General features: G+C 40.3%; 2 protein-coding genes across 2 annotated transcripts in view; one reads left to right on the top strand and one right to left on the bottom strand.

The window, feature by feature from the left end:
• The window catches only part of LOC140464110 (centrosomal protein of 95 kDa-like), a 66,070-nt gene extending 64,552 nt beyond the window's left edge, over positions 1–1,518 (bottom strand). The window contains exon 1 of the mRNA XM_072558837.1: positions 1,274–1,518. Coding sequence (XP_072414938.1) covers positions 1,274–1,295 — 22 coding nt within the window. The 5' untranslated portion in view covers positions 1,296–1,518. The remainder of the gene's footprint in view (positions 1–1,273) is intronic.
• A 443-nt stretch (positions 1,519–1,961) lies between these two features.
• ddx5 (DEAD (Asp-Glu-Ala-Asp) box helicase 5) lies at positions 1,962–12,778 on the top strand. Its single transcript, XM_072558841.1, has 13 exons — positions 1,962–2,153; positions 2,717–2,888; positions 3,717–3,813; positions 5,682–5,815; positions 6,599–6,664; positions 6,760–6,901; positions 6,987–7,147; positions 7,460–7,632; positions 9,105–9,215; positions 9,600–9,661; positions 9,749–9,808; positions 11,114–11,338; positions 11,891–12,778. The coding sequence occupies exons 1-13, from the start codon at positions 2,110–2,112 to the stop codon at positions 12,403–12,405; spliced, it is 1,962 nt and encodes a 653-aa protein (XP_072414942.1). The 5' UTR covers positions 1,962–2,109; the 3' UTR covers positions 12,406–12,778.
• Positions 12,779–14,317: the final 1,539 nt, after the last annotated feature.

Below are 14,317 nucleotides of genomic sequence, written 5' to 3'. Positions count from 1 at the left end.
ATCTCCTCTGCACTCCTTCCTGTAATTGGTAATCAGAACTCCAGCTGTGATCTCAAAAGCTCTAAACAACTCCAACTTGACTTGCCTTCTTGTCTTTATCAATCAAAGCATAGATTATACAAGTGTCCCATGTGCCTTTTTCATCACACTTTACATATCCATCCACCTTCAAAAGAGCTACAAGCACTCCAAAGTCACTTTGTTCTACAGAAATTCCTTACCATCTGATCAAACAAATTTATAGGAACACTATTTAAACAGACGTTTTTTTTTTAAACAAAATATAAACTAATACTGACAATTATCTATTAAAGCAGGTCTGGATAATACCAGCATTCTCAGGTTCAATATTTCACAAGAGGACATAATGGCAATTAGTTACAACATATAGAAAGAAAATAACTTGGAGGTCCATTATGGATAACTAAAAGTACCTTTGCCCCTATTCGACATAACCAGGATCAGTAATAAAGTCGCAGGGATGGAACAGTAATGGAAGCATTTGAAAGAATCATAGGAAACTGAGCTGAGGTAGAACACGCTGAGCCACAAATCAACCCGGAAGACGCAATACATCATTCACTTTAGGCGAAGGCAAGAGGGAGTAAAACCAATAGATTCCATTTTATGACGACTAATGGCTTCAACCCTCTCAAAGTAATAAGTTGTTTCGGACATTACACGAATCATTGTAAACGCATTAAAACTGCGGGGTCAGGCTGAGACAAGAGACTTTGCGGGAACTGAGAGAAAACATCGCTTGAAGAATAAGACACAACGAATTGCAATTTTGTATCGGACTGGCAATCGCATTAACTAATAGCATATGAGTCACTGGACTCGAAGTACTACTAGACCGGAGTTTCGCCAATAGCTTCAGTTTCAATTAATAGTACGCTCGAAGGCAACCTCCCCGATCAATAGGTTAAGAGATAACAGGCGCCTCTAAACAAGTTCCGGGTTACCTTGACACTGTGGGCTAGGTGAAGAAGATCAAGTTTGATATAAAAATGACCACCACACACAAATATTTTATATTATAGTATATTAAACGAAGGCCTTTCCTAATGGAGGGGTAGACTATAACTAAAAACATGACTATGGAGATAGAATCGAAGTGATTTGTTGGTTAACATAACTCAATCATTTCACACAAAATAAGTACGATGACAGTTGAAAGGCATTGCAGTAGACTTCATTAAAATCGAAACATTGGGAAAGTTGTCAGCGCGGCTGCTGGCCTACAACTGAAGGCGAACCGTCAACGACCGACCTCGCTCGTCCTGCGTCTCCATCTCCAGCGATACGGAACAGAAACTCTCTCTCCTTCGAAGAGATATACAACGATTACCAAGGAAGAATCACCAATAGCTTCAGCTTGTCGAAGTTGTATTTAACCAGTTTGTTGTCAGCTCGCTACCATATCCCCTGGACACTCGTACATTTAAACCGTCTCCAGCCGCCCATTGGCTCCTAACATGACGTCACCAACCGCCCACCCGCGGAACTGTGTCACAGCTCCAAGCACCGCCCTCCATCACCCGTCTTTTTGTTTTTAAAGTTTTTTTTAAAACATCACGAATACATGTTTTCCCCCCATCGTTCAGGAACAGCGAGCGTGTGAATAATTATTATTTAATCATCGTCCTTCATGTTTGCGCCGCTCCTTCGTTACCGTTTGATTGACGTCACGCAGTCGCCATGGGGAAGAAAGAGCTCCCCCTCTTCGCTCATTTGTAACCGTCCGCGAGGCAAAGTAGGCCCTGTCAAATCGAAGATGGGGCGATGAAGTTTGGTTTAAAATAAAACACCCCGCCGCCGGAAGTCTGGGAAAATCTGATTCCTTATTAGTGGGATAAGGTTGAGGGAAGTGGCAAAGGGGTTCGGAGGTATTTGGGTCGAGGAGCAGCTACGTGGATTTGAATTGCGGAGGGATATGCGGAATAAGTTCCGGGCTCTCCCTTTGCCGGCTTTGACTAAAGGCGGACAAGGAACCGGCATTTTAGCTTCAGGTTCCAGCCGGCTTCCTTCTTTTCGCCCCTTCACACGCTCAGCTCCACATCGAGCGTCAAGTATCTCGGTTGCTGCCCTCTTCGCCGCTTTTTCGTGATGCCTGGTTACGATAGAGGTGATCGCAGTCGGGAGCGTGGCGGGTGAGTTTGTAATTTTCTTTCGAAAAATGCATGTTCGGTTCTTGTTAAGCTTCAGATTTTTTTTTGAAAAAAAAAAGAAGCCGGTTCCGTTCTGGGGGCTGAGGAGAAGCTGGTGCCACGCGGTCCGATTGAATAAAATCCTGGCTGGCGTGTGGACCGTAATTTTACCAAAAAAGAATTCTTAGAGGAAATTGAGATTTTCTCTGGGGTGGGGGGGCTCTAGTAACTTAAATATTCATCCAACTTTCCATTTATTTCAGTCTTGCTGGGGTCTGTTGTTTTATCCCTATATTTCGATGTTCCACTTGACCTCGTGTTGCAGGTTTCTTCGATGTACTATATCTAAAATGGCCGGGAGATGCTGTTTTATGGTGATGGTGGGGCGGGTGCGAAGTCGATCGGTGGGTGTTAAAGATATCGAGTGAACAGCTTACGGAGTCCTCTGTGTCTAGAGGCTTTATTTCTTTTAAAAGAAACCGGCCGTCTACGGTCGCTTTGCCTTTTAGTTTTTTTTAAATTTTTTTTTTTGTTTTTTTAACCCCCCTCCAATATCGATATTCCAGATTCGGTTCGGGTGGCCCTCGCTTCGGCGGTAGCAGGAACGCGCCTCCTCCCGGTAGGAAATTCGGGCAGCCCGGGGAGAAGCTGAGGAAAAGAAAATGGGACCTGGACGAGCTGCCCAAATTCGAGAAGAACTTCTACGTCGAGCACGTAGATGTGATGAACCGACCTGTGGTAGGTCTGGCTGGCATTCTCTCTCTCTCTTGTTCTCCTCTATTCCTAAACCTCTGCATGTGTGGTGAGATAGAGTCGAAAATTAAATTTTTAAGCCGAAAAAAAATGGCAGCTCTTTCATTTGAAAGTTCACTTTTTCCTTTCAGGGAGACAATAAAGGAAACGTAGTTTGACTTGGCAAAGGTGGTAGAGGATGTTGGGATGACGGATGATGGGTTATTCTTAAATGGGCCGATGATTCATTCTTATTAGTCACGAAAGGGCCATCTTTCCCCGCCCACTGAAATATTTATGACTGCTGAACAGATAACAGTAGGTGCAGTTTATTCTCAGCTAATGTTTGGCATCCCCCTGGTGGACATAATCTAAATGAGGAAGTATTACTCAGTGCTGATGGTTCTTGTACTTGTTTCAATAAGTTAAACTTGGGCTGATTAGTACATCCGAGAAAGTAAGCTTTCATGCCTATCAAGTTTTCAGTTTTCCCATTGTAGATACGTAACTGATTATGTATTTTAAGCTGTGAATTGATACTATGGGGGCTATATCACAACGGATAACAGATTAGAAACTGAAACTAATTGCTGGAAAAACTCTGCAGGTCTGGTAGCACTTATGGAGAGAAATAATGTTTTGGACCCAGTAACCCTCCTTCAGACCAATCTGAAGTTTTTTTTCACTGTTTGTTTTTGTTTGACTTCCAGCCACCACAGTTGTTTTGGTTTGTTTAATGGCAGGTTGGAACACTCCTGTAATTGGGTTGAGGTTAGGTAGATGAATGTTAACTCAATTTTAAATTTGATCTGATACTATTGTTTATTATTGCAGCAAGAAATTGAACAATATAGAAGAAGCAAAGAAATCACAGTAAAAGGACTTGGTTGCCCTAAACCAGTTTTCAATTTTGTTGAAGCAAGTTTTCCAAGTAAGTTTGGAATAAAAGTGCACTAGAGCACCTATGACTGTATATTTCAATTTTTAACTTTTTATTACAAGTAACCTGATTGTAATGAAACAACTTTTTTTTGAGGTAAAGTTGTACTATGGTTGTTATAACATCAAGAGTTGTACAGCAGGGAAACAGACTTCAGTCCAACCAGTCCATGCTGACCATGTTCCCAAACTAAACTAGTCTACCTGACTGTGCATGGTCCATATCCTCCAATCTTCCCTATTTAATTAACTTCCTCATAATTATTAAAATGGGGAGACTTCAGAAGATTTACCAGGAATGGAAGGTTTGAAATATAAAATTTGAAAAGGCTGTGACTTATTTCACTGGATCCTAGAGGTTAGCAGAGGCATATTTTAAGGTGAGAAGAACTTTTACAAAAGACATGAGGGGCAATCTTTTTGGGGGGGAGAAAAAAAAACAAGATTGGTTTGTGTGTGGAATGAATTGCTAGAGGAAATGATGAATGTAGGTACAGTTACAACATCTAAAAGACATTTGGATAATTGAGCCTTTATTGTCACATACACTCAACGAGTATAGTGAAAGTTTATACTATACTCATGTATGTGACAAAGGCTCATTCAAATGTCGTCATTGTTTTTCAAAAATTATTTAATTTTTCTCTTTAAAAACATGCCCACTCCCCATCCAAGGTTTGTGGGGAGAGGGAAAAGAAGTCCCAACCTTTCCAGCCTATTTTTACATCTCCAAGTCTTCCATTCCTGATCTTTTTTTTTGTGTGTATGAAACTGCAGAGTTCAGAATTATCCTTTTTATAACAGGGTGGCCAGAACTGTTCAGATGAGGCCTCCGTGTCCAGTATGATCCCAATGTGAATCCCTAACTCAATGATGGCAAGCATGCTAAATGCTGCCTTGACCGCCTGGCTACATGTGATGCAAATTTCAAGGAACTATGTATCTGAACCCCTAGGTCTTCTACACCACTGCCCTGGATGTATAATTCCTGTTTATTATCTGGATTAAATTCTATCTGCCACTCCTTGACCCAATTGACTTAAGGTCTCCTTATAATCTTGGATAGTCTTTCACTTTCCACAATACCACCAATTTTGGTGTCACCTCAAACTTACTAGTCTGTAGTTTGCGATTCACTTTTTTTTTTCCCCTTACATAAAACCATGCTGACTATCCCTAACCAATCTTAAACAATGACAATATTAGCCACCCCCCATGCGCTGATACTTCACACTTTTTTTTATAGATGACACAAATATTTCTGTTAGTGGGCCTGTCATTTCCTTCCTGTATTCTACTTTATATTATGCCTTTTATACAAGATGTGATTTCAGGCTGATTGTGAATTCCTCAAGTTGAGTTGCCTGCAGCACTGAACTCTAGTAAGGAATGACTGTCATGACTGATGGAGAAACTTCTGGGGCATGGTATATTGGTTTTCTTACCAAATCTGTTGTGATCATTATCTCTTGGAAATTTTTCTGATTCACTTGAATATCAGGATATTGAGAATGCAAGCCAGCTCACCAAGAAGGTTAAGAAAACTGACAACTTTACTATGTATATTGGAGTAATGTAGGGAATGCAGGAGGACCGGAAACACTAAGCTGTACAAGAACTTCTGAGTTGCCTGAAACTAGCTAATAAGTTATAATGTCATTGTCACAGTTCAGTTCCAAAGGACAATGAGAACAGCTCAATGTTCATATCTGTCCTGTCAACTAAGTAACTTGGACAATGATCCGTATTTGAAGATCTTGTCTGTTCTTTAGAGCCAATAGAAATGGCAAAGTGGAAACTTTTTTTTTACTAGGGTTAGTTAATGTTTTACACTTTAAATTTTTTTTTCTGCTTCTATAGCCTATGTTTTGGATGTTCTCATGCAGCAGAATTTCACAGAACCAACTGCTATTCAAGCTCAAGGTTGGCCTGTTGCACTAAGTGGCAAAGATATGGTTGGAATTGCCCAGACTGGATCTGGTAAAACATTAGCTGTAAGTAATAGTTTTGTGCCCTGTCAACTTGTGTTTTTGATTTCTTATTCAAGTCTAGTATTTAACATGTCCCACACCCCTCTGTTCTCCTTACTTGTCTCTTAAAAACAAGCATTCTCAGAATGCTGGTCAATGTTTTATCCGTCAGATTACTTGATCTATTCTCATTGTTAAGGGTCATGGTGTACTAATGAGGAAGTTTTGTAACTTGTATAATGACTGTGTCGCCTTTTACAACCAAAGTACGTGTGAAGTGTAGCAAATGCAACAGCCAGTCTCCTCCATAGTGTGCTCACAAAGTAATACCATGTGATAGAATCTTTTTTAAAGACACTGATTATCCACTGGCAGGATATAGAATTGGCCAGGACCTGAAATCCAATCTTAGTTAGTGGCATCTCCTGCAACGTCTCTTGTTAAGTAGAAGTTTTTTCTAACTTTTTTTGTCAGGTACAGTAACTTAGGTTGCAAATTGCATATCTGCGGAATTCAACACTCAACCATTTTGCACCCTTGCATTCATTGATGGTTTTCAATATGTAGAAATTTGTTTTTCAATTTGAACAGTTAATGACTGAGCCTCCAATGTTGTCTTCCTAAAATTGACCAGCCTCTTTATTCTGAGTCTCTGGTTCTAGTACCCACCTAAAGCTAGAAGGGGATGGCTGAGAATGTCTTGTGTAACTACTTTTACCCTGACTAACTAGTTATTAGTTAATTATATTGCTGAACACACTGACTCAGTGTAATATTAAATCCTGCCGATTGTAATTTCTTTTGTAGTATTTGCTGCCTGCCATTGTCCACATAAATCATCAACCTTTCCTGGAACGTGGAGATGGTCCCATAGTAAGTTCTTGAAATTCAAGTTTATTTCTTGTATTACAAGGATTGCTGGGAAATATAATCAAATGCTAAAATTTAAAAACTTGCTTTTTCTTTAGTGTTTGGTCCTGGCGCCAACCAGAGAACTAGCTCAACAAGTACAGCATGTGGCACATGATTATGGAAGAGCATCCCGTCTAAAATCAACATGTATTTATGGAGGTGCACCAAAAGGTCCACAGATTCGGGACCTTGAACGAGGTATATTTGCTTTGACTTTAATATTATAAACTACACTTGTCCATTATCAATCAAACATTGATTTGGAATAACATCTGTGCTATAGGTGTGGAAATCTGTATTGCAACACCTGGTAGATTGATTGACTTTCTGGAAGCTGGTAAAACGAATCTAAGGAGATGTACATATCTGGTACTGGATGAGGCTGATCGCATGCTTGACATGGGTTTTGAACCACAGATCAGGAAAATTGTTGAGCAAATCAGGGTAAGTGACTTTTCCTTAACACCCCCACTTAGATAACTTTGCAAATAATTTTAAAATGTCTGACAGATTAGCTTTAAAATGGCCCTGAATACATGAGCAATAAATATCTATTGCACTTTCATTGTTGACCAAGAGTGTCACTATAGAGCAAGTTCACTTCAGAAAAACTTTTTTGATATTGGGAATCTGCTTTTAATTCAATATTAATGTGTCTTGATGGAATGAGGTGGGGCAGTAGGGATGCAAAGACTAGTATAGCTGACTTTCTGTTACTGTTTTTTTTGTGTGCACTAATTTTCTTTCCTCCTAAAGCCTGACAGACAGACCTTGATGTGGAGCGCAACTTGGCCCAAAGAAGTTCGACAGTTGGCTGAAGATTTCTTGAAGGAATATGTTCAGATTAATATCGGCGCTTTAGAACTTAGTGCTAATCACAACATCCTGCAGATTATTGATGTGTGTCAAGAAGTTGAGAAAGATGATAAGTAAGTGAGCTTTAGAAAATGTTTTGGATTAGTGATCGTCAGGATGACATCCCTTTGTATTGTAGCCCCTAAGATTGTATGAGGATGTCTAGGATGTGTATTGGCAAATGTGTAGGAATTTGGAGCTTTGTTTACCTTTTTGAACAGCCACCCAGGTGCTTTGGGAAACCATGACCTCAATTCAAGGAAAGGGCACCCGTGGGGACGCAGGTCCTGAAAGAGGCATTACTGGATTTTCCTTCTAGTGTATCATGTAATTGCTTTCAAGTGACTTTTTTTGATAACGTCAAATAATTACCGACTAACCTGGCTTCAAAGCAAGGTTAATGTTTTTGCACTTGTTCTTACATCTAATTAGAGTCCTAGAGATGTACAGCATGGAAACAGAACCTTCGGTCCAACCCGTCCATGCCAACCAGATATCCCAACCCAATCTAGTCCCACCTGCCAGCTCCTGGTCCATATCCCTCCAATCCCTTCCTATTCATATACCCCTCAAATGTTACAATTGTACTAGCCGCCTCCACGTCCTGTGGCAGCTCATTCCATACACGTACCACCCTCTGCATGAAAAAGTTGCCCCTTGGGTCTCCCTTTTTTTTATATATATCTTTTTTCCCCCACCCCCCCCTCACCCTAAACCTATGCCCTCTGGACTCCCCAATCCCAGGGAAAAGACTTTGTCCATTTATCCTATCCATACCCCTCATAAATTTGTAAACCTCTTATAAGGTCACCCCTCAGCCTCTAACGCTCCAGGGAAAACAGCCTCTCCCTATAGCTCAAATCCTCCAACCCTGGCAACATCCTTGTAAATCTTTTCTGAACTCTTTCAAGTTTCACAACATCTTTCCGATAGGAAGGAGACCAGAATTGCATGCAATATTCCAACAGTGGCCTAACCAATGTTCTGTGCAGCCGCAACATGACCTCTCAACTCCTGTACTCAATACTCTGACCAATAGAGGAAAGCATACCAAACGCTGCCTTCACTATCCTAGTTACCTGCGACTCCACTTTCAAGGAGCTATGAACCTGCACTCCAAGGTCTTTGTTCAGCAACACTTCCTAGGACCTTGCCATTAAGTGTATAAGTCCTGCTAAGATTTGCTTTCCCAAATGCAATTCTTAAATGTGGAGACAAAACTGCACTCTGGTTGTGGTGTCACCATCGCCCTCTACAACTGTTGTCATAAGGCTATTTTATTGCAAGGGAGCTGCAATAGATGTCTGAAGGCCAACTTGTGTTTTATCTCTGATTTGCTGTCCATGGACACTGTGTGCCATGAATATGTACAAATCCTTCTGAAGATCAACACTTACAAACTTCTCGCCTTGTTCAAAGCAGCACTTTTTTTTTCTGACCAACCCTTCATGTTATAGGATCATATAACCTACATGGCTATTGTATATATCTTTGTCTAAATCTCACTATAATTTAAGTGGTTATTGCTTCTACTTTTTTTTTCTAGGCTGCTAAGGTTGATGGAGGAGATAATGAGTGAAAAAGAAAACAAAACTATCATTTTTGTAGAGACCAAACGGAGATGTGATGAGCTTACACGTCGAATGAGGAGAGATGGGTGAGTAGCCTGGTTAAATGTTGTCATACTGCTTTAAATAGTCTTTGCAAGATAATCAGGAACTTTGGCTAGTTTTACTTTTGACAAAGTTTGACACAAAATGGAAATATGAGGCATCACAGATGCAAAACAGTTCGACAGCTTCAAACTATGAACTGGTCCCTGCTCTACCCCTCCTTTCCTGTTGTATTTTTCTCCTTTGCTTTCAAAACCACTCAAGTGACTTTTTGCTAGCTTTATCTATTCTTATGCACTTTAACTGATAGTGATGGTAGCTGTTTGCAGTCGTGGTGGATTTGAACACTCAATCTGAAGAATGTTGAGCTTTGTTAATTCTCATTTACATAACCATGTACAGAATGTTTTATTTTTAATTTCTTGTAGATGGCCAGCAATGTGCATTCATGGTGACAAGAGTCAGCCAGAGCGTGACTGGGTTCTAAATGGTAAGTGGAGTCCCAATTTGTAACTTGTTCTCTTTTAATTTCCAGACACTTGTTGTCTTAACAATTTTTTAAATTTGTTCCCAATAGAGTTTCGGTCAGGCAAAGCACCAATCCTTATTGCCACAGATGTTGCATCTAGAGGTTTAGGTTAGTAATGCCAATTCAATTTGTTTTTTCCTCACTTTATTCAAAAATTTAAAGAAAGTATATCATTGCTTTCTTTAACATTTCTTTGCGTTTTTTTTTTCTAAGTTGTGTAAAGGTGCAGTCTTTGTGGCAGGGCCTAGGCATGACAGTTCGAGGACTCGAGAGGGGGAAGGAGGACTAATCGATGTGATCGGCTGGCAGCTACCCAGTCGAGTACAGAGATGCTGAGCAGAGAGAATTGTGTGCCAGTAATCTTCAAAAGGCGGAATGGTCAACATTAGCCCGCCACCCTAAAATCCTGTTCTCACCCGGATGACTTGAAGCACTTGCCACTTTTTTTTGTTAAATCATTTGGTTCCTTTTTTTTTTGTTTACTTTTATTCATTCCCTATTTGTGCCCTAGTTTCATTCTCCCCTTTGCCTAAATTTGTAACTTTTTTTTTCAACAAGTTGTAGTGAGCTTGCCCAAATAGCAGTGTGCTGAACAAGTGTCTAACTGTTAAACTTTGTTCAATGCTTCATGTTTATATTTTTTGGAGAGAGCAGCATTAATATCAGTAAGATCCTCTTTCAGAAATTGGTGAGTACTGGCACAAGGTAGTGAAAGATTGGTGGATCCCAGCTTAGATAACACTAATCTAGCAGTGTAATGCCCTCATCTTTTTGAAGTTCCTCCCTCACCTAGTACATATTAGTCATGTCAGGACCTGCCAAACAGAGACATTTTCTCAAGTGAACACTGGCTTCTTAGAAGTGCTTGCCTAGACAAGATGTCAAAAGGAAAACCTGATAGGGAGATTTTGGGGGTATAGATGTCCATTGGGCTCTGTTTAATTGTAGTCTATTTTGGTCTTGGCAAGACGTGCAGTGTGGCCTGAATCCTGAGCTTCTCATGAATGTGTAGGAAGGACCTTGCCTGACTGTTCTAAGGTCCTGAATGGCACATGAAGAGGCAACAATGTACAAAGTGGCCCCAACTGTGTAGAAGCATCCGGATGTCACTTGATAACATGTGGGGAGTTCGCTGACTTGGGAATGGACTAGTGAATGCATACTCCCAATGGTAAGATCTCAAAGTATCTCTCTCAGATTTTGGGTTGTGTTTTTTGTTTTAAGGGGAGTGTGCATTGGTTTCTCTTCCCACAGTAGTATTCCCACAGGATTTGAACTAAGGGTTGTTTTTAACATTTGCTTTACAGTCATGATGCTGCTGCTGGTTGCTCAATTGCTAACTCCTGTTTTTGATCTGACTGTTGTGGTGTGCATAATTTGCACCTGGTTTTGCAACACTGCAACACTTTACAGATGTTGAAGATGTGAAATTTGTCATCAATTATGACTACCCTAACTCCTCTGAAGACTATATTCACCGCATTGGGCGAACTGCCCGCAGTTCCAAAACTGGCACCGCTTACACGTTCTTTACTCCTGGCAACATAAAGCAAGCAAATGACCTTATCTCTGTGCTTCGTGAAGCAAATCAGGCTATCAACCCAAAGCTAATTCAGATGGTCGAAGACAGAGGATCAGGTAGGTTTACCTGTGTTTTTTTTTCAGTGAAGTAAAACTTGTAAGCTACTTTAGGATTTTTAGTAACCTTTTGGCTTTATGAAATGCTATTAATAAACAGTTTCTGCTTTCCAATAATATTTTGAGCGGGGTTACGTTAATGGATGTTAAGCCAGAGTAGAAATTAGATGGGATTTACCAACAGAGGTGAGATGAGATGGGGGGGGGGAGGAGAAGAGAAGGTGTGGGGAACAGTGGAAAGCAAGACTCTTGTGGTGCAGTGTCCCTATTTCAAAGCCAGTAGGCCCAGGTTCATGTCCACCTGTTGGGGAGGTGTGCTTGAAACGGCTTTTTGTAAATGTTGGTATTGGAAGATTTGTGCAGATAACTAGACCTGATTTGCAACGTGAAATAATGGCTCATGAAAATGGGAATTTAAGGCTCTGTTGAATGCTATAGTTAAACAGTCTGTGGGTTCATTTGGAGAGATGCAAATTTATACAAACAATTCATGCTGAGTTTGAAAATCTGGTGTTGGTCATTACATAATTGTACTCATTCTGTTTTAAACAGGTCGTTCCAGAGGTAGGGGTGGATATAAAGATGATCGTCGTGATGACAGAAGAGACAGATTCTCTAGTTCCAACAGGAGTGGGGGTTATAATGGTTTTAGAAACCGGGAGAGCATGGACAGGGTATATGGACCTGGAGGCAGGGAAAATGGTTTTAACTCTCAAAGTTATACCTCAGCTGGACAAAATGCCTTTGGTTCTGGAAAATTTGGCTCAACGAACAGCTTTGGAAGTATATCTCGGTTTGGAAACTCCTCCAGTTATCCAGGATCTGTGACCCAGGGGGCAGGTTCATATGGCAGTCAAAGTCAAAATGGTTTCAAGGCTGTTGGTGGCAAAGTCCAGCAATTTGGAGGGAATCATTCTGGTCCAAATGCCATTCAGAGCAATGGCATTGGTCAACAGCCATCTGTGGGTGCTCAGTATCAGTATCCACCCCTGCCTTTGATGGGAATGGGTTTCCAGGCGCAGACTGGTTACCCTATGCCTCTTGCTTATGCAGGGCTGCAAAAATAACATATTGATCTAAATGTTGAGTTTTTTCATTCTCTTTTGACTTGTACTGTACCTTTTTTTTTTGTTTGAGAGGATGAGAAAGTTCTTTAATATTAATACCATTGATATTCCAGGAAAGACTGCAGTGCAGCAGTAGAATTGGTGCACTTTCCCCACTATTTAATTTTTTTATTACTTTACATTCCTTGGAAATTTTTGTTCATGGTTTTTCTAATAGAATGGCAGATTAATATTATACAAGTTTAACTTATGCATAAAGTACCATAGCATATGTAAAGATGCATGTCCTTCCAATAAGGAAGTTTGAAAGTCTTGGAGTTCTGTATGTATGTAACTGCCAATGTGTCATTTTAAATAAAAGTTCAAAAAATTCCTTGGTCTATAAGTGAGCATAAATAATAAACTTAAAAAAGCGTATGTGGTTGATTACCCACAAACTGAGGTACCAACTACTCATCCAGAACAAAATGTTCATGTATTATCTAATCCTGCCAGAAGTTGGATGACACCAGGTTATTGTGATGAGAAAGTTCACCAGATGAAGGGGCAATGTTCAAAGCATGTGTTTTCAAATAAACCTGTTGGACTAAATTCAGATTGATTTTTAGATTTAGATTCCCTCCACTGTGGAAACAGGCCCTTCCACAGTGTTTGTTCTGGATGAGTACACTTTAGTTTAAAACACTATCCACAGCCCAAGTAATGCAATTTTGCCAGGATTCAGGTCCCAGCATGATTCAGGTGAAGCTAGTCCCATTGGAACAGCTTCCTAATTTCCCAGTACTGGTGTCAGTGTCCAACAAATTCAAACCCATTTCTCTCATGCCAATTTTCAAGCCATGCATTTACCTCTTCAGTTTTGTCAACCCTATGCCAATTTGCTCATGGCTCAGGTAATCTAAAGCTTACTAACTTTCTGGTTCTGTTTTCTAATTTTAGGCTCTAGCTGTTCATATTCCCCCTGCAGAACCTCCTTCCTCTTTGTATATTATTCATACCTAATGTGGATCTCGAGTAGATCTTTCCCCTTCCACTCCAAGTTCCTCTGCAGTCCAAATGAGATATCTTGAACCAAGGCACCAGGCCAGCAACACAGCTTTTGTATCTCTCTATCCCCTGACCATACTATTTCTGCATTTCTACTTTCTTCTCCCTCTCTTGAATGGCTCCCTGTACCATATTCTAGTCAAAAGATACTGGTGCCACTTGGTTTCTAAAATGGTGGAAGTTTGCTAGAATTGGAATGCTGGAGTTCCACACCATTTTAACTTTGCTCTACTTATTATACCACTTTTAGTACTTGTCTACAGTTTGAGTATTTCAGTACCTGTCTCTCCTGTGTTCAGTTTTCTTGAAGTGGGCTTGCAGGGCAATCTCAAAGTTATAAGCTAAGTTCAGATATTTGGCATTTTTTAAGTTGCACTCTTAATGTCTTGACCCCAAGACTTTTATTTTGCAAGAGAGTCACTGTTTACAAATTAAATTTGATAGAAAATAGAAGTCCATTCAGTCCTGCTCCAGCATTCATTATGATCATGGCTGACCATCCAACTCAGTATCCTGTACTCTTTTCCCCAATATCCTTTGATCCCTTTAACCAAGTGCTAAATCCAATTCCTTAATCTTGCAAGATTTTGACCTTTGCTGTATAGCACCTTCTACAAGCTCACCACTCTGGACAGAGATGAAGAGAAATGTCTTTGCTCAAAGTAGTGTACCTTTTTCTGTAATTTATCAACCCTGGTTCAGGACTCCCTCACCATTTGGAACATTCTTTCTGCATCTAACCTGTTTAGTCCTATTAGAATTTTTACAGGTTTTAAATGAGAATTTCCCCTGCCCTCTTCATTCTTCTGAACTCCAGTGAATGTGGTCCTAACTAATGTAGTCTTAATATGTCAGCCCTTTCTCA

Source organism: Chiloscyllium punctatum, chromosome 39, assembly GCF_047496795.1.
Source record: "Chiloscyllium punctatum isolate Juve2018m chromosome 39, sChiPun1.3, whole genome shotgun sequence".
NCBI classification, from domain to species: Eukaryota; Metazoa; Chordata; class Chondrichthyes; order Orectolobiformes; family Hemiscylliidae; genus Chiloscyllium; species Chiloscyllium punctatum.
The sequence above is the reverse complement of the archived record's forward strand: the minus strand, read 5'-3'. Positions and strand labels throughout refer to the sequence as shown.

Excerpts from the sequence above, each read along its gene's own strand:
- ddx5 (XM_072558841.1), top strand. The coding sequence starts at position 2,110 with ATGCCTGGTTACGATAGAGGTGATCGCAGTCGGGAGCGTGGCGG. Across the intron at positions 5,816-6,598 it reads GATCTGGTAAAACATTAGCT|TATTTGCTGCCTGCCATTGT; the intron begins GTAAGTAATAGT and ends TTTCTTTTGTAG. Across the intron at positions 7,633-9,104 it reads GAAGTTGAGAAAGATGATAA|GCTGCTAAGGTTGATGGAGG; the intron begins GTAAGTGAGCTT and ends TTTTTTTTCTAG.